Consider the following 14,816-nt stretch of genomic DNA (forward strand, 5'->3'; position numbering starts at 1 on the left):
GGCATTGCTGGGATCTTTGGCACTATGCAGTGTCGTCCCGTTCTGGCATTGGTGTAGCTTTCAATGCCAAAATTTGGCACAATTCCTTCCAGGATCTTCCAGATGTATATTACTGCATACCTCTCCCGCCTTCTCTCCAGGGAGTAGAGTCTTAGCTGTTTCAGCCTTTCCAAGTAGCTGAGCAGTTGCAAAGAGACAATCTTCTTTGTGAATCTCCTCTGGATTGCTTCAAGGTCTGCTGTTAATTTCAGACTGGTGGGTGACCATAGCTGTGAGCAGTAATCCAGGCGGCTGAGCACGAATGTCCTCCAGAGGAACATCATGGTTTCCTTATCTCTGGTTCTGAATGTTCTCAGGATCCATCCAGCCAATCGTCTGCACTTTGTTGCCATTCTGGTAATGTGCACTTGGAAAGAGGTATCATCACTCATGTCGATACCCAGGTCTCTTACTGATTTAGGCTCTGGGATTGAAATTCCCAGTGGACCAGTGTACTCTGTAAGTTTCATATTCAGTTTTGGACGTTGGTAGCGCAGGGCTTGGAATTTTTCAGCATTAAACTGCATATTATTGTCCTCAGCCCATTTGTAAACTGAGTCCAATTCCTGCTGCAGGTGTGCAACATCACTGGAGTTCTGTATTTTCTGCGAGACTTTTGTATCGTCTGCGTAGCTTGTGCCGCAGCTTCACGTTCCTGGCACGTGAAAAGTCATTTGAGTGAGATCGTTGCCAGTGCTGATGGACTGGCTCCTGTGCAGGTGGCACGTAAAATACACCATTTTGAGCGTGGCCGTTGCCAGTACCACCTGACTGGCCTTCGTGCCGGTGGCACGTAAAAGCACCCACTACACTCTCGGAGTGGTTGGCGTTAGGAAGGGCATCTAGCTGTAGAAACTCTGCCAAATCAGATTGGAGCCTGGTGTAGCCATCTGGTTCACCAGTCCTCAGTCAAATCGTCCAACCCATGCTAGCATGGAAAGCAGACAGTAAACGATGATGATGACGATGATGAAGTTAATGATAATATTAGGTTGTCAAGAAAGTTCTTGCGGAATTTTTAATTTTAGTTTTAAATGATGTATTTTCAAATTAATTTTCGCTAAATTACTTTGACTTTATATATCATTTTAAAGCCCGTTTTTCGCTCTATCTAATCGTCTTACTCTTTTTCTTTTTGAATAATTAGGCCATTTTTTTCAGGAACGTTGAATACAACATGGACAAAAAGCAAATTCGCACAATTTTCTTATTCCAGTTCAAGCTAGGCCTAAAAGCTGCTGAAACAGCTCACAATATCAACGATGCATTTGGCCCAGGAACCACTAATGAACGTACAGCACAATGGTGGTTCAAGAAATTTTGTAGCTGAGACAAGAGTCTTGAAGATGATAAGCGTAGTGGTCGGCCATCGGATGTTGACAACGATCAACTAAGAGCCTTAGTCGAAGTCAATCCATGCACAACTGTTCGAGAGCTTGCTTCTGAACAATAATCATATCCATCTCATCTGATGCATGAATTGTGTCAGTAAACTTGATGTGATCAAAAGACATGTATTACGAATAACAACTGTGTAATAAATATACATCAGAAGAAAGAGCGAAAAATCAGGGTTATTCTAATTATTAAGTTGAACGAGCATCACAGAAATACTTGCTTTTTGTTGACGTAAAACTATGAAATAAACATGATTTTGAATATAATTAAAATTGCTCTGTTCCCTTTATCTGTATTTTAATCTAGTCTGTTCTTCTTGTAACACTATTTTGGCAGTCTTGAATAACGTGAAAACCACAGCCCTCTCTATAGCTTGAAACACCATATTCTTGATACACCATGTTCTTGATACACCATATTCTTGATACACCATGTTCTCATTTAAGAAGCTGGCCTCCCAATAAATTTGCTTTGGTTTCAGTCCCACTGCCTGGTAGCTTGGGCAGGTGTCTTCCACTATAGCTCTATGCCAACCAAAACCTTGTTAGTGGATCTGATAGATCGAAACTGAAAGAAGATCACACCATACATGCATGTGCACGTGGGCACACACATAAGTTGGCATTAGGAAGGGCATCCAGCCAGAGAAACCATGCCAAATCAGACTAGAGGCTGGTGTAGCCTTCCAGCTTGCTAGCCCTGGTCAAATTGTCCAACCTATGCCAGCATGGACAACAGAAATTAAATGATGATGTAGTAGTAGTTGTGGTAGTAGCAGCTGCAGCAGTAATAGTAGTAGTAGTAGTAGTAGTAGTAGTAGCAGCAACAGCAGTGTTAGTTGTAATATTGCATTATAGTTACAACTAGAGGCCAATTAGTGGTTCCTATATGGTCATATAATTTACTAGAAAAGTAACCAAATGTCCTTCAAATCATTTAAAGAAGAAAAAAAAGAAAAGGTCACATTGAACAATGCACTTCTAGGTATGCTACGTCTATAAGAAAACTAATGAAAGGCAGAGAGGGTGAAAAAGAGAGGTGAGAGATGGAGGGGAAAGGGAGAGGTGGGATGGGCAGATAGGGAGGGAGAAAGAAAGAGGAGAGGGCAAAGAAGAAAAGGAGGAAGGAGGGAGGAAAAAGAGAAAGTTTATAAATTATTTTAATGAGTTATTAATTAATTCAGTCTCACGAGTTGTTTTACTTATTTTACGAATTAAATTAAACGAGGCTAATCCTATCTTCTAAAACAAAAATAAAAAAAAAAAAGGAAAGAAATTAATCCCTTGTAAAGTTGTGGGGTTTCCCAAAGTTTTTTTTTTGTAGCTGCAGAGTTGCATGGCACCTTGAGCAAGTTATTCCTTACTATAGCCTTCAACTAACAAATACCTTGTGAATGGAATTGGTAATGAGAAACTGTGTATGTGTATCTATCTATCTACCTATCTACTTACCTACCTATCTGTCTGTCCGTCCGTCCATCCGTCCATTTCCTGATTGACCATTAACTCCAAAAGTTTTATTCTCTCTCTGTTTATTTTCTCTTATTCCTTTCTGTTGAAGAGCACAGGCTCGAAACATAAAAGACTTTCTCACCTTCCCGAGCATCAAACTAATACACCTGCTTGTTGTTTATACACCTATCTTTGTTTTTTGTTTTTCCGTAAATTTCAACTGTGTGTGTGTGTGTGTGTGTTCTTTAATTCTTTTACTTGTTTCAGTCATTTGACTACGGCCATGCTGGAGCAACGCCTTTAGTCGAACAAATCGACCCCAGGACTTATTCATCCTAACACCAACCACTCAGAGAGTGTAGTGGGTGCTTTTACATGCCACTGGCATGAAGGCCAAGCATGTTGTCCTGGCAATGACCACGCTCAAAAGGTGTTTTTTTACGTGCTACCTGCATGGGAGCCAGTCCGGTGGCACTGGCAACGACCACGCTTGAATGTTTTTCATGCGCTGGTAGGGCGACGCTGGCAACAATCACACTCAAATGGTGCTTTTAACATGCCACCAGCAAGGGAGCCAATCTGTGGTCATGGCAACGATCACACTCAGATATGCTTTTAATGTTCCACTGGCATGAGTGCTAATCAGGTACTTTTATTCAATCATAAAAGTATAATAGATTTCAGATAACAAATGGCTATGGGAGTCCCACACCCTGAGTTAAAATAGGAATCTAAGGGGTCTATACACAAAAAATGGTTGAGAACCACTGCTCTTACCCATGCCAGCATGAAAAAGCAGAAGTAACAACAATATAAAAAGGAAACAAAACTCAACACTAACAGCAGAAAAGCCAAGGCTTGTGCTCCGAGTCCACCTTGCTGGCCCTCACTGTGACCCCCATCAGATGGGACAATAAAGTGCATGTCTAGATGGTCACATTGACCTCATCCAGCCTATTTGATTAACCCCCCAAAAAGACATATCTAGGCACAATAAATTTGTTGGTTGTCTAGTTAACGCAGCAACGTGCCAGAAAGTCTGTGCTGTCAGAACTGACCTGGGTCTTCACAATGACAATCAACAAGAAGAAGAACAATAACGAGTTGGTTAATGTAGGTGAGACAAGATAACGTTTAATTCATTTTACAAGATAACACGCAAACTTTCATTCTCTGTGTTTATTTTTCTTGTGTTTATGACGATGACGACTGGGTGAACGAGAATCTAACATAGAGCTCGGTGACCTTGATCTCGATCTGGACCTGGAGTGCTTTGACCGTTTTGGACTGAAAAACACAAAAGAACAAATGGTAATGATTGATTTAGGAGTTTTATCATAAGATGATGATGATGATAATGATGATGATGATTACACAGACAGTCTCTCATTGGCTTGCTTGCAAAAAAATTAAGTAAAATACTAAGCTGACCATGCCAAGATTTGATCTTGAAACATAGGTGGACAAGTCCAAAATTTAGTCCAAGGCTGACTTGGAATTCTAATGATGATGACTTCTTAAAGCTGCCAAGGACACAACATAAGATTGCAAAAAAAAAAAAAAAAAAAAAAAATCAAATGCAAAACAAACATTCAAACATTGTAAATTAATTCAACATGTTTAAAACTGATGGCCAAGGAAAATAATTGGAAAAGTTACCTTGAAAGACATACGTGTACAGAGGCACGTTTATGATTTAATGTGCGATTGTAAAACGTATGTCGGTACTTTGCAAAGCCTGTGCATGAATAAATAAGTGGTTCATTAAAGCCATAACATACGAGGGAGTGTTGAAAAGTCCTTGGGCTTTAAGGTTATTGGAGGCCCAACCTTCTGAGTTCTTTTACAGGACTTAGAAAAACTGAAGGACTGCTGCAATAAGTGTGTGAATCAGAAGAGGGGGGGGGGGGACATGTTCAATAAAATTATAATTGACTGAGCCTCCTGTGTTTTCTTTTACCCAAAGCCAGAAACTTTTCAGCACCTCCTCGTATGTATGTATATATATATATAAAAGCACCCACTACACTCTCTGAGTGGTTGGCGTTAAGAAGGGCATCCAGCTGTAGAAACTCTGCCAAATTAGATTGGAGCCTGGTGTAGCCATCTGGTTGCACCAGTCCTCAGTCAAATTGTCCAACCCATGCTAGCATGGAAAGCGGACGTTAAACGATGATGATGATGATGATGATGATATATATCATCATCATCATCATTTAATGTCCGCTTTCCATGCTAGCATGGGTTGGACGATTTGACAGAGGACTGGTGGAGGCCGAAGGCTACACCAGGCTCATATATATATATATATATATATGTGTATATGTTGTGTTTTTATGTGGATGCGTGTATTGTAGACATGCATATGTATTTGTATCTGTGCGTCTGTGTATGCGTTTAAGTATACGTGTATGTTTATATTTACGCACATAGTACATGGGCGAGTATGTCTACACTTATATTTGTGTGAATATGTATTTACATACATATTTCTGTATATTTATATACAAAATCATATATATGTGTGTGTGTGTGTGTGTGTGTGTGTATGTGTAGTTGTATGCTAATGTATACTTACGTATATATATATATATATATATATATATATATGTAATTTTTATTTTTTATTTTATGTGTACGTTCGTCACACATATTTCGTGATTTATTTCTCTTTCTTTTCTCTCCTTACTCAAAAGTATCTTTCCTCTAGTGCCCCTTAAAAAACCCTTTTTCTCTTTCGCTCGCTAGTTTTTACGTCTTTGTTTCTTTTTATCTCCCTCCTCCCAAGATATACTTCCCCGTTTCTCTCGTCTGTAATAACTGTCCTGTATATCTATACACTGTATATGTACAAACTGCTGTTTGTGTATTTACATCATAACTTAGCAATTTGGCAAAGGGGACCCAACAGAATAAGCACCAGGCTTTAAAGAGAAAAAAAAAATTGTGTAAAAGATAAAAGGATACATCGTTCACCTTTTCCCAACCCCACCCAAGAGCCCAAATGGAAGCAGGGGAAGAAACAGAAATGTGAAATAACCTTTTTGAGCGTTTGGATTTTTTTGGACTGGAGGACCTGGATCGGTGAGATGAAGGAGAGAAGGCTCGCTTGCTTTTACTTCGAGAAGGGCTGGCTGTGTCTGTCATTCCCTGCAAAAAAGAATATTGAATAACAGTAATAATAAAAATGTGCTTTATATATTTTGTTTGTTTCCCCCCACCCACCCACTTACACAAAACACAGGTTTGTAGGTTCAACAGGTCTGCAAATTCACAAAACTATATTTTGTATATTTACTTTAATCCTCGTCGGTGTTGTTTAACTCCAAGTTAACCCCGATTCATCAGTCTAATGAGCAAAATGGTTTTTGTGGACATGCCATCGTGTGGTGTATCTAGGACTACATTATCCAATGTGTTCTCCCCCCTTCTTCTTTAAGATGATAGAGTGTGATTTCCAGCAAGCTGCAAGCTCATCACCAACACAACAAATACGCATACGTGATGCTAGGAAGAGCATTCAGCAGTAAAAATCCTGCCAACGCAGATGCAGTAACCTCGGGTAGTTTTCTACCTGGCTGGCTCCTGTCAACTGTCAAACCCATGCATGCATGGAACACAGACGTTGAACGATGATGATGATGGTAGTTCTATTTTTTGGGGGTCAGTTTTCTGGTTATTGTCACTATTGTCATAATCTTATGCTAGATATCGTCGTCGTTTAACGTCTGCTTTCCATGCTAGCATGGGTTGGACGATTTGACTGAGGACTGGTGGACCAGATGGCTACACCAGGCTCCAGTCTGATTTGGCAGAGTTTCTACAGCTGGATGCCCTTCCTAATGCCAACCACTCCAAGAGTATAGTGGGTGCTTTTATGTGCCACCGGCACGAAGGCCAGTCAGGCGGAATTGGCGATGGCCACGCTCGAAATGGTGTATTTTACGTGCCACCTGCACAGGAGTCAGTCCATCGGCACTGGCAACGATCTCGCTCGAATGTCTTACTGGCAACGGCCACGCTCAAAAATCTCATCGCCCGCAGAGGGACTTGAACCCGCAACCCTCAGATTTCATATTACTCGACATTTCTTAAAAGTCTGATGCTCTACCGACTGAGCTATATATATATATGTATGTATGTATACTGTATTAGAAATAAAACATGAGGAGATACACTTCCTGATCTCATTATATTTTTATAATGAAATATTAGGAATTGTAGGAATTGTATAAAAAAAATTAAAATATTTTGTGTGTTGTAGAAGCATAACTGATTTATTGCAGATGAATTTTAACAACTAAATCTTATATGGACCCCCCCCCCCCCCCGAGGATCATGTGAACCCCAGCTGAGAACACCTGCCCACGAGAGAAGAAACTGAAATACAGAAACCCTATCAGCCAAGAGGTCAGCGAGGGGCTTCCCACTTCACTGTTTGTTATTTAACCCCAGCTCAGCTCTGGCAAAGCACACTTATCATCAAAGGCATCCCTATTTTTGTGTATCTTAGAATACATCAACCAATGTATCTGTCCCTTTTAAAGACAGTATGATGAGATTTTATGTAGATTTGACTACGATTCATAACAGGTTGTGTGATCATGCACACACTCCCTCTTCGTCTCATGGACCTATGGACAGGTGTATTACATGATCAAGACAGCTTTGGATAAGATATTGCAATCTCAGGTAGTTTGTAAAAAAAAAAAAAAAAAAAAAAAAAAAAGGTCTCCCTGCCCCTGCAAAACCCCCACCAAACCCAAAGACGGTCTATTTCTCTTACCTTCATCACCTTGTGAATTAATTTTTTCCTATAATACTGGACTTGTTCTTGAAGAGACATTCCTTCTTTGCGTGTTCGCCGGCCAAGTTCTAAATCATCGTGGTATTTGATTACTTTTACCTGGAAGAAGAGAACAAACCAATACAGAAACTGCCATATACCTTTTATTTGTTTTAGCCATTGGACTGCGACATATGGTTGTGATGCATGTGCCTGGTATTACCTTATTAAACGTGTAATCATGATGGGTATATTGGGCTTCGTATATTTTACCCCAGTGTTACTTTGATGGCATGCACTGCTCTCTCACTCAATAATAATAATAATAATAATAATGGCTTCAAATTTTGGCACAAGTCCAGCAACTTCAGGAGAGGGGGTAAGTTGATTTCATCAGCCCGAGTACTCAACTGCTACTTATTTTATTGACGTCAGAAAAATGAACGGTAAAGTCAGCTTTGGTGGAATTTGAACTCAGAATGTAAAGACTGATGAAATGCTGCTAGGCATTTTGCCTGGTGTGCTAACATGTCTACCACCTCTCTACCTTAATAATAATAATAATAAAAATAATAATAATAATGATAATGATAATAATGATAATAATAATAATAATAAAATGAAAAAAATTATACCACGACCACAACAAACGGTAAGTTTTCCTTTCATAGCATGGACATTATTCAATTGCCAAACTCTGATCCTTACAAAGGAGTCGACAGGGGTCCGAGATATGTGGTGTATTGCTGTAGTCAAGAAGACCTGCCCACCACAACAGAATTGATATCCAAAACCCAAGGGTGCCACATGAAAGAGCATGGTGCTGGTGCCACATAAAAGTGCACCCAGTACACTCTGAGAAGTGGTTGGCATTAGGAAGGGCATCAGGCTATAGAAACCAAGTCAAAACAGACCATGGAACCTGGTGCAGTTCCTGGTCTTGCCATCTCCTGTGAAGCCATCTAACCCATGCCAGCATAGAAAATAGACGTTAAATGATGGTGATGATATTCAGAGGAGATACCAGTGTCTATAATATATGCATACATGCATATGCATGAATGTATATGTATGTGTGCATGTGTATGTGTGTGTGTGTGTGTGCACACATAATTCAATTTCATTAGAGTCACGTTTGCTTATCAACTTTCAAATTATTAGATATTCCCCACAGAAAGTACAACACACTATCTGGATCAGTTTAAATATCAAAGGTCTTGTTGAAGGCCAAGTAATACAGGATAAACAACACACACACAAACACAAGCTTTCGTTGACCAGAATAATGTTGCAGATTCTCTTAAGTAGAGCTCCTGAAGGCTATTGGCCTAACAACAACAACAACAACAGCCACCACCACAACCACTACCACTGCCGCCATCATCACTAACAGCAGCTGTTGGCACTCCGTCGCTTACGACGACGAGGGTTCCAGTTGATCCGATCAACGGAACAGCCTGCTCGTGAAATTAACGTGCAAGTGGCTGAGCATTCCACAGACACGTGTACCCTTAACGTAGTTCTCGGGGGAGATTCAGCGTGACACAGTGTGACAAGGCTGACCCTTTGAATTACAGGCACAACAGAAACAGGAAGTAAGAGTGAGAGAAAGTTGTGGTGAAAGAGTACAGCAGGGTTCGCCACCATCCCCTGCCGGAGCCTTGTGGCGCTTTAGGTGTTTTCGCTCAATAAACACTCACAACGCCCGGTCTGGGAATCGAAACCGCGATCCTATGACCGCGAGTCCGCTGCCCTAACCACTGGGCCATTGCGCCTCCACTAACAGCAGCAACAAGAAGAGAATAAATAAATAAATAAATATGAAATGATGGCTTTTGGCACTGACCTCCAATTCCCGGAGCTTTGCCCTGCGTTCTTCTGACATCTGTTTGTGGAATGTATCTGCAACATTGGAATTCTCTTCCTGATTCATGTTTTCACTGTCTGATCCAGCATCTTGGTACATGTCATCCATATCTTCCATTGGTCTGAAAGCAACAACAACAACAACATCAGTACATTGAAGAATATGGAACAGAAAACGAGAACGCTAACAGTTAACATTGTGAAGCTGGCTTTACCATATTTAATAAATAATAATGTAATGAGCTCTATTTTTTTTTAAATCATCATCATCATCAACTAATATCTACATTTTCAATGCTTGATTGGATCAAACAGAATTTGTTTTGAGGGTTTTATTTTTGTAGCTGGATGCCCTTCCTGCCACCAACCTTCCTAGCAAAGTAATATTCACTCATGGCTGGACATGCTTTCATGAAAGACTGAAAGCAAATAACTTTATTTGTATGATGGTGATGATGTTGACTTACAACCATCACACGATGTCTAGGCAAGGGTACACGCACACACACACACACACTCAAATATGCACCATGTAAAAAGCACACATTATACATTCTGTAAAGTGGTTGGTGATAGGAAACCAGGCCAAAACAAACAACTAGAACCCAGTGCAGGCCCTCTCGCTTGCCAGCTACTCTCAAACCGTCCAACATACCAGCATGGAAAACATTAAATGATGATGATGGCTGCAGTCTAATGACTGAAACAAGTAAAGGCTGAAAGATAGCAAAACCAAGAGTGGTCTCAGGAAGGTTGGTGTCAAAAGGGTTTGAAGTCCTAGTCAACCCATTGCTTGTAATTTTCCTATACCCTTCAGCATTTAAACTGGTTATAACAGGCCCAATTATTCTACCTGTTTTTCATTAAAACTAGCCAGATCCAGCCTCTCATACCTATCTTACAATGCCAGTCTAAAAAATAAACATTTACACCCTTGAAATCTCAAAGCTATGAGATAATGCATGATTAATTAAGAATGATGTGAATAAATAAGCATTACATTGGACAGGAAATAATCTGAACAGCAACGGGTCAAATCACAAAACTTTAAGCTATTTTTGCACGAGAGAGGAGGGGGAAGGAGGAGAGAGAGAGAGAAAACAAAACAGAAATGCTAGAAATAGATAGATAGATAAATTAAACTCACTGTCCATCAATATCATCTTGATCTTCTTCCATCTGTCTCTTTTGATCTTCACCACCATCACTTTGCTGATCAAGCAGATCCCATTTAGATGTAGTCATGGCTACAAAACAAACAAAAGAAACAAATAAATATATAAATAAATGCATGCAACAACATACTTTCAATCACTATCACTATTCCACATACCTCTAACCCTGCCCCCCACCTTTGCTACCACCAGACAAACTATAGATAAAGGAGTTCTTAAACTGAGCATCTTTAACCTTCTTGTTACCATATCTCTGTTGAGATGCTCTGAGTTTCTTTCAATTAATTTTGAATATCACAAAGAATTTAGTAAAATAACTTAGTTATCATTAAGCTAGTGTCAGGAACATAAATTGTGACCAAGGTTTGGTGGAAGATTTTAATTCAAAACTTATGAAACAAGACATGTGTACTATAGAGCCTGAGGTGCTTTCAGCCAGGTTGGTTATCAAAAGGGTTAGAGACATGTAACTTTTTTTCTTTTAAGTTTCTAGAGAAAATTAATTCTGATGTTTGTCATCAGCAAAATTACATCAGTGCAGAGAATTGGAAAAAATTTCTGATGATAGAAAGGATTTTAAGATCATCATCATCATCATCATCGTTTAATGTTCATCTTCTATGCATGCATGAGTAGAATGGTTGACAGGAGCCAGCCAGGTAGAAAAACTACCCTAGGCTGCTGTGTCTGTTCTAGAAGGGATTTTACAGCTGGATGCCCTTTTTAACACCAACCACTCTGCAGAGTAGACTCAGTGCTTTTTTTTACATGGAACTAGCACAGGTGAGGTTAGTTTTGGCATGATTTTTACAGCTGGATGCCCTTCCAAATGCCAACCACTTCACAGTGTGGACTGGATATTTTTTATGTAGCACCAGCACTGGCAGGGTAACTTGTGTCACAGGACGAAAGTTTAGAGTGTGACGAAGAGACAGAAACAGACATACATATGGATCTTTTTAAAATCCTTCGTGTGTATGTGTGTATGTACACAAAACATCTCAAAAGTAAATAGACACTCCACTTTATAATGTTTTATCTGTGCGGACACTACCTGGTGCTTCAAAAATGTTAATGAATCATGCACAAGGCGCAGTCACTAAATACTAAATTAAATATTTAAATGCATCAAATTACATTATTTTGTGCCTAAATAAATGTTTCAAAAATGATTGATTGCTTACTTTTGAAATTTTTGTATGTGTGTTAGGACGTATGCGTGAGGGAGTACATGCCTATATATATATTTACATACACGTATGTATATATGACAAAGAGAGAGTGGTGGGGAGGGGAGATGCGAAACTAAGGAATTGGTAGCAAGTAAGGAAACTAACCTTGGGCCTCCAATTCAGCTTCATCCACCGTTTCCCACTTTGATTGAGCAAATTTGGCCTGATTTTGAGCCTGAAGATCCTCTTCTAAAGGTTTCCCATCAATATCTTCGCCTTTATCTGCAATATAGAGTATTCTGTTTACAAAGAAAAAACAAAAAAAAAAAAAAACAAGAGGGAGAGAGAGCAAGAAAGAAAGAGGAACAGGAAGAACCATTCTCTCCATGCCACTCCAAACAGAGAAAAAAAACATACTGCAAATCCAAAAAAAGAATTGCATGTAAGGGGTTTCAAAAAACCAATTATACTACTTCTTCAGAAATCCAAACCAAGTTACATATTCACATAGAAAGACAGATAGATACACAGACAGACAGACAGACAGACAGACAGACAGACAGACAGACAGACAGACAGACAGACAGACAGACAGACAGATAGATAGATACACAGATAGATAGATAGATAGATGGAGACAGATACACAAATAGATAAACAGGTAGAGATAGATAAATAGATAGATAGATAGATAGATAAAGAGAGAGAGAGAGAGAAAGATAGATAGATAGACGGGTATACATAGATACAGAGAGAGACAGACAGGCAGGAGTTTAGCAGAAAGCTATTCTAACAGTGAAAAGAAGCAGAAACCAAAAGCAATTAATTCACTCACAGGGCATGCCGTCCAGATCTTCAGCAACTAGGGGGTCACCATCCAAGTCAACATCAAGAGGTTTACCATCGAGTTCACTGGAAGCAGGTTCTTTGAATGGCATGCCATCAATAGGGATGCCATCTATGTCTTCAATGGGGGCACCATCCAGATCTGGCTCTTCTTCGCTGTCCGGCTGTTCCACTACCTGCTGTAGGATGGCAAGTTGGGAAACACCAATGGAATCAAGAGTTAATGGTAGCTTGAAATGGTGAGCAGTGTGATCGGTGTGGTTGTGTGAGGATGTGTGTGTGTGTTTGTGGATGTGTGTGTGTGTGTGTGTAGATGTGAGTGTTTCTGGGCACACATGCACATAGGATGTGTTTATGTTAGTGTGTGTGTGTGTCATCATCATCATTTAACGTCCACTTTCCATGTTAGCATGGGTTGGACGATTTGACTGGGGACTGGTGAACCAGGCTCCAATCTGATTTGGCAGTGTTTCTACAGCTGGATGTCCTTCCTAACGCCAACCACTCTGAGAGTATATTTGGTGCTTTTGCGTGCCACCGGCACGAAGGCCAGTCAGGCGGTACTGGCAACGGCCACGCTCAAAATGGTGTATTTTACGTGCCACCTGCACAGGAGCCAGTCCAGCGGCACTGGCAACGATCTCGCTCGAATGTCTTTACATGTGCCACCAGCACAAGTGCCAGGAAGTCGACGCTGGGCACAGGTGCCATCACGATTTCGCTTTCGCTTGCTCCAACAGGTCTTCACAAGCCGAGTTTCTCATATATTATTTATGAATAAAAGATTCGTTTGAAAATGTAAGATGAGGTCAATGAATTAAAAATTTACCGTATATACATTGGGTGGAGAAATAAATAAAAGAGAGACAGAGTGAAAAGAATGAGAGAGACTTACTTTGGACATGACAAGTCCCAAGAATATATTTTGTAGACTGATTAAGAAGTCATTCGGGTACACTGCCCAGTCTTCCCATGCACGGAAACAGCACATCACTTTTTGCTATGAGGGGAGAAGAAAGAAAAATCAACAATAAAAAGAGTTTCAAAGAAGCACAGGACCAAGAAATTTGTGGGGGGGGGGGTAAGGCAACAGTCAGTTATATTACTTGGCTGGTACTCTGGCCCTGGAAGGATGAAAGGTAAGGGTAACCTGGGTAGGATTTGAACTCAGAACATAGGGCAATAACAAATACTGCAAGTGATGCTCTAACAATTCTGCCAATCTGGTTTCTTGGATTGTCACTAAGCCACAGACTTGGGAGAGAGGCCATTAGTCAATTCAATCAACACAGTATTTCACACACACACACACAAACATTGGGCTTCCACACAGTTTCTACCGATCAATTCAACTCACAAAACATTGGTTAGCTTAATTAAAGTGCCAAGCAGTGGGATTGAACTCAAGACCATGTGGTTACAAAGCAAGCTCCAAATTCATACAATTATGTCTCCTCTAATTTTGTTAATTTTATATCCCTAACACAGCTGTCACATGACTTTTAGAGGCCCCATCCCTTCAATCAAAATTCATAATCTATGCACCTTTTATTCATAGCTATATTTTACTTTATTCCATCTGAAGTTCAATATTTCACGTTATCCTAAAGAACATCTTTAAAAGTATAACAAGTTAAATTTATTTAGGTCTATTACAAATTTCAAGAAGTAAAACTTCCAGATATGAATAAAAGAGCATTTTTATAATCCTGGCAACTTTCAAAGACAGACATGGTGCACTTTTCACTTCGCTAAATCATCAATCAGTTCAGCATAATCAAGCTGAGAGCTAATTTCATGTTCAATAGATATCATAGACAATCCACAAAGTCTGGTACACGTTCATGGTATAATGTAATACTTTTACAAGAACTTTTGCAGATACAATATATTTTACCATTTTATTTCTTGAAATTTTCAGTTAACATATATAGTTTAATTCTTGTTCAACATCTTAACCAAAGTAAATAGATGACTCATCTACATACTTTGATTTTAACATGGGCCCCCCCCCCAACCACGGAGGCCCCCTGTGACCACAGGGGTTGCTGGGGCTTAGCGACAGCCCTGCCCTAACAAATCC

General features: G+C 39.9%; 1 protein-coding gene across 2 annotated transcripts in view; it reads right to left on the minus strand.

The window, feature by feature from the left end:
* Positions 1-3,996: 3,996 nt before the first annotated feature.
* LOC106873080 (U2 snRNP-associated SURP motif-containing protein) overlaps positions 3,997-14,816 on the minus strand; it is a 67,992-nt gene continuing 57,172 nt past the window's right edge. The window contains exons 17-24 of one of the 2 annotated variants that reach the window (XM_089366562.1): positions 13,629-13,733; positions 12,723-12,912; positions 12,053-12,163; positions 10,688-10,787; positions 9,521-9,662; positions 7,675-7,794; positions 5,929-6,038; positions 3,997-4,175 (exon numbers count right to left, since the gene is read on the minus strand). In XM_089366562.1, the coding sequence (XP_089222688.1) occupies positions 4,055-4,175; positions 5,929-6,038; positions 7,675-7,794; positions 9,521-9,662; positions 10,688-10,787; positions 12,053-12,163; positions 12,723-12,912; positions 13,629-13,733 (999 nt within the window). In that variant the 3' untranslated portion in view covers positions 3,997-4,054. Of the gene's footprint in view, positions 4,176-5,928; positions 6,039-7,674; positions 7,795-9,520; positions 9,663-10,687; positions 10,788-12,052; positions 12,170-12,722; positions 12,913-13,628; positions 13,734-14,816 lie in introns of both variants that reach the window. The other variant, XM_089366561.1, reaches the window with a different exon arrangement.

This window comes from Octopus bimaculoides, chromosome 19, assembly GCF_046866305.1.
Source record: "Octopus bimaculoides isolate indiv1 chromosome 19, ASM4686630v1, whole genome shotgun sequence".
Lineage (NCBI taxonomy): Eukaryota > Metazoa > Mollusca > Cephalopoda > Octopoda > Octopodidae > Octopus > Octopus bimaculoides.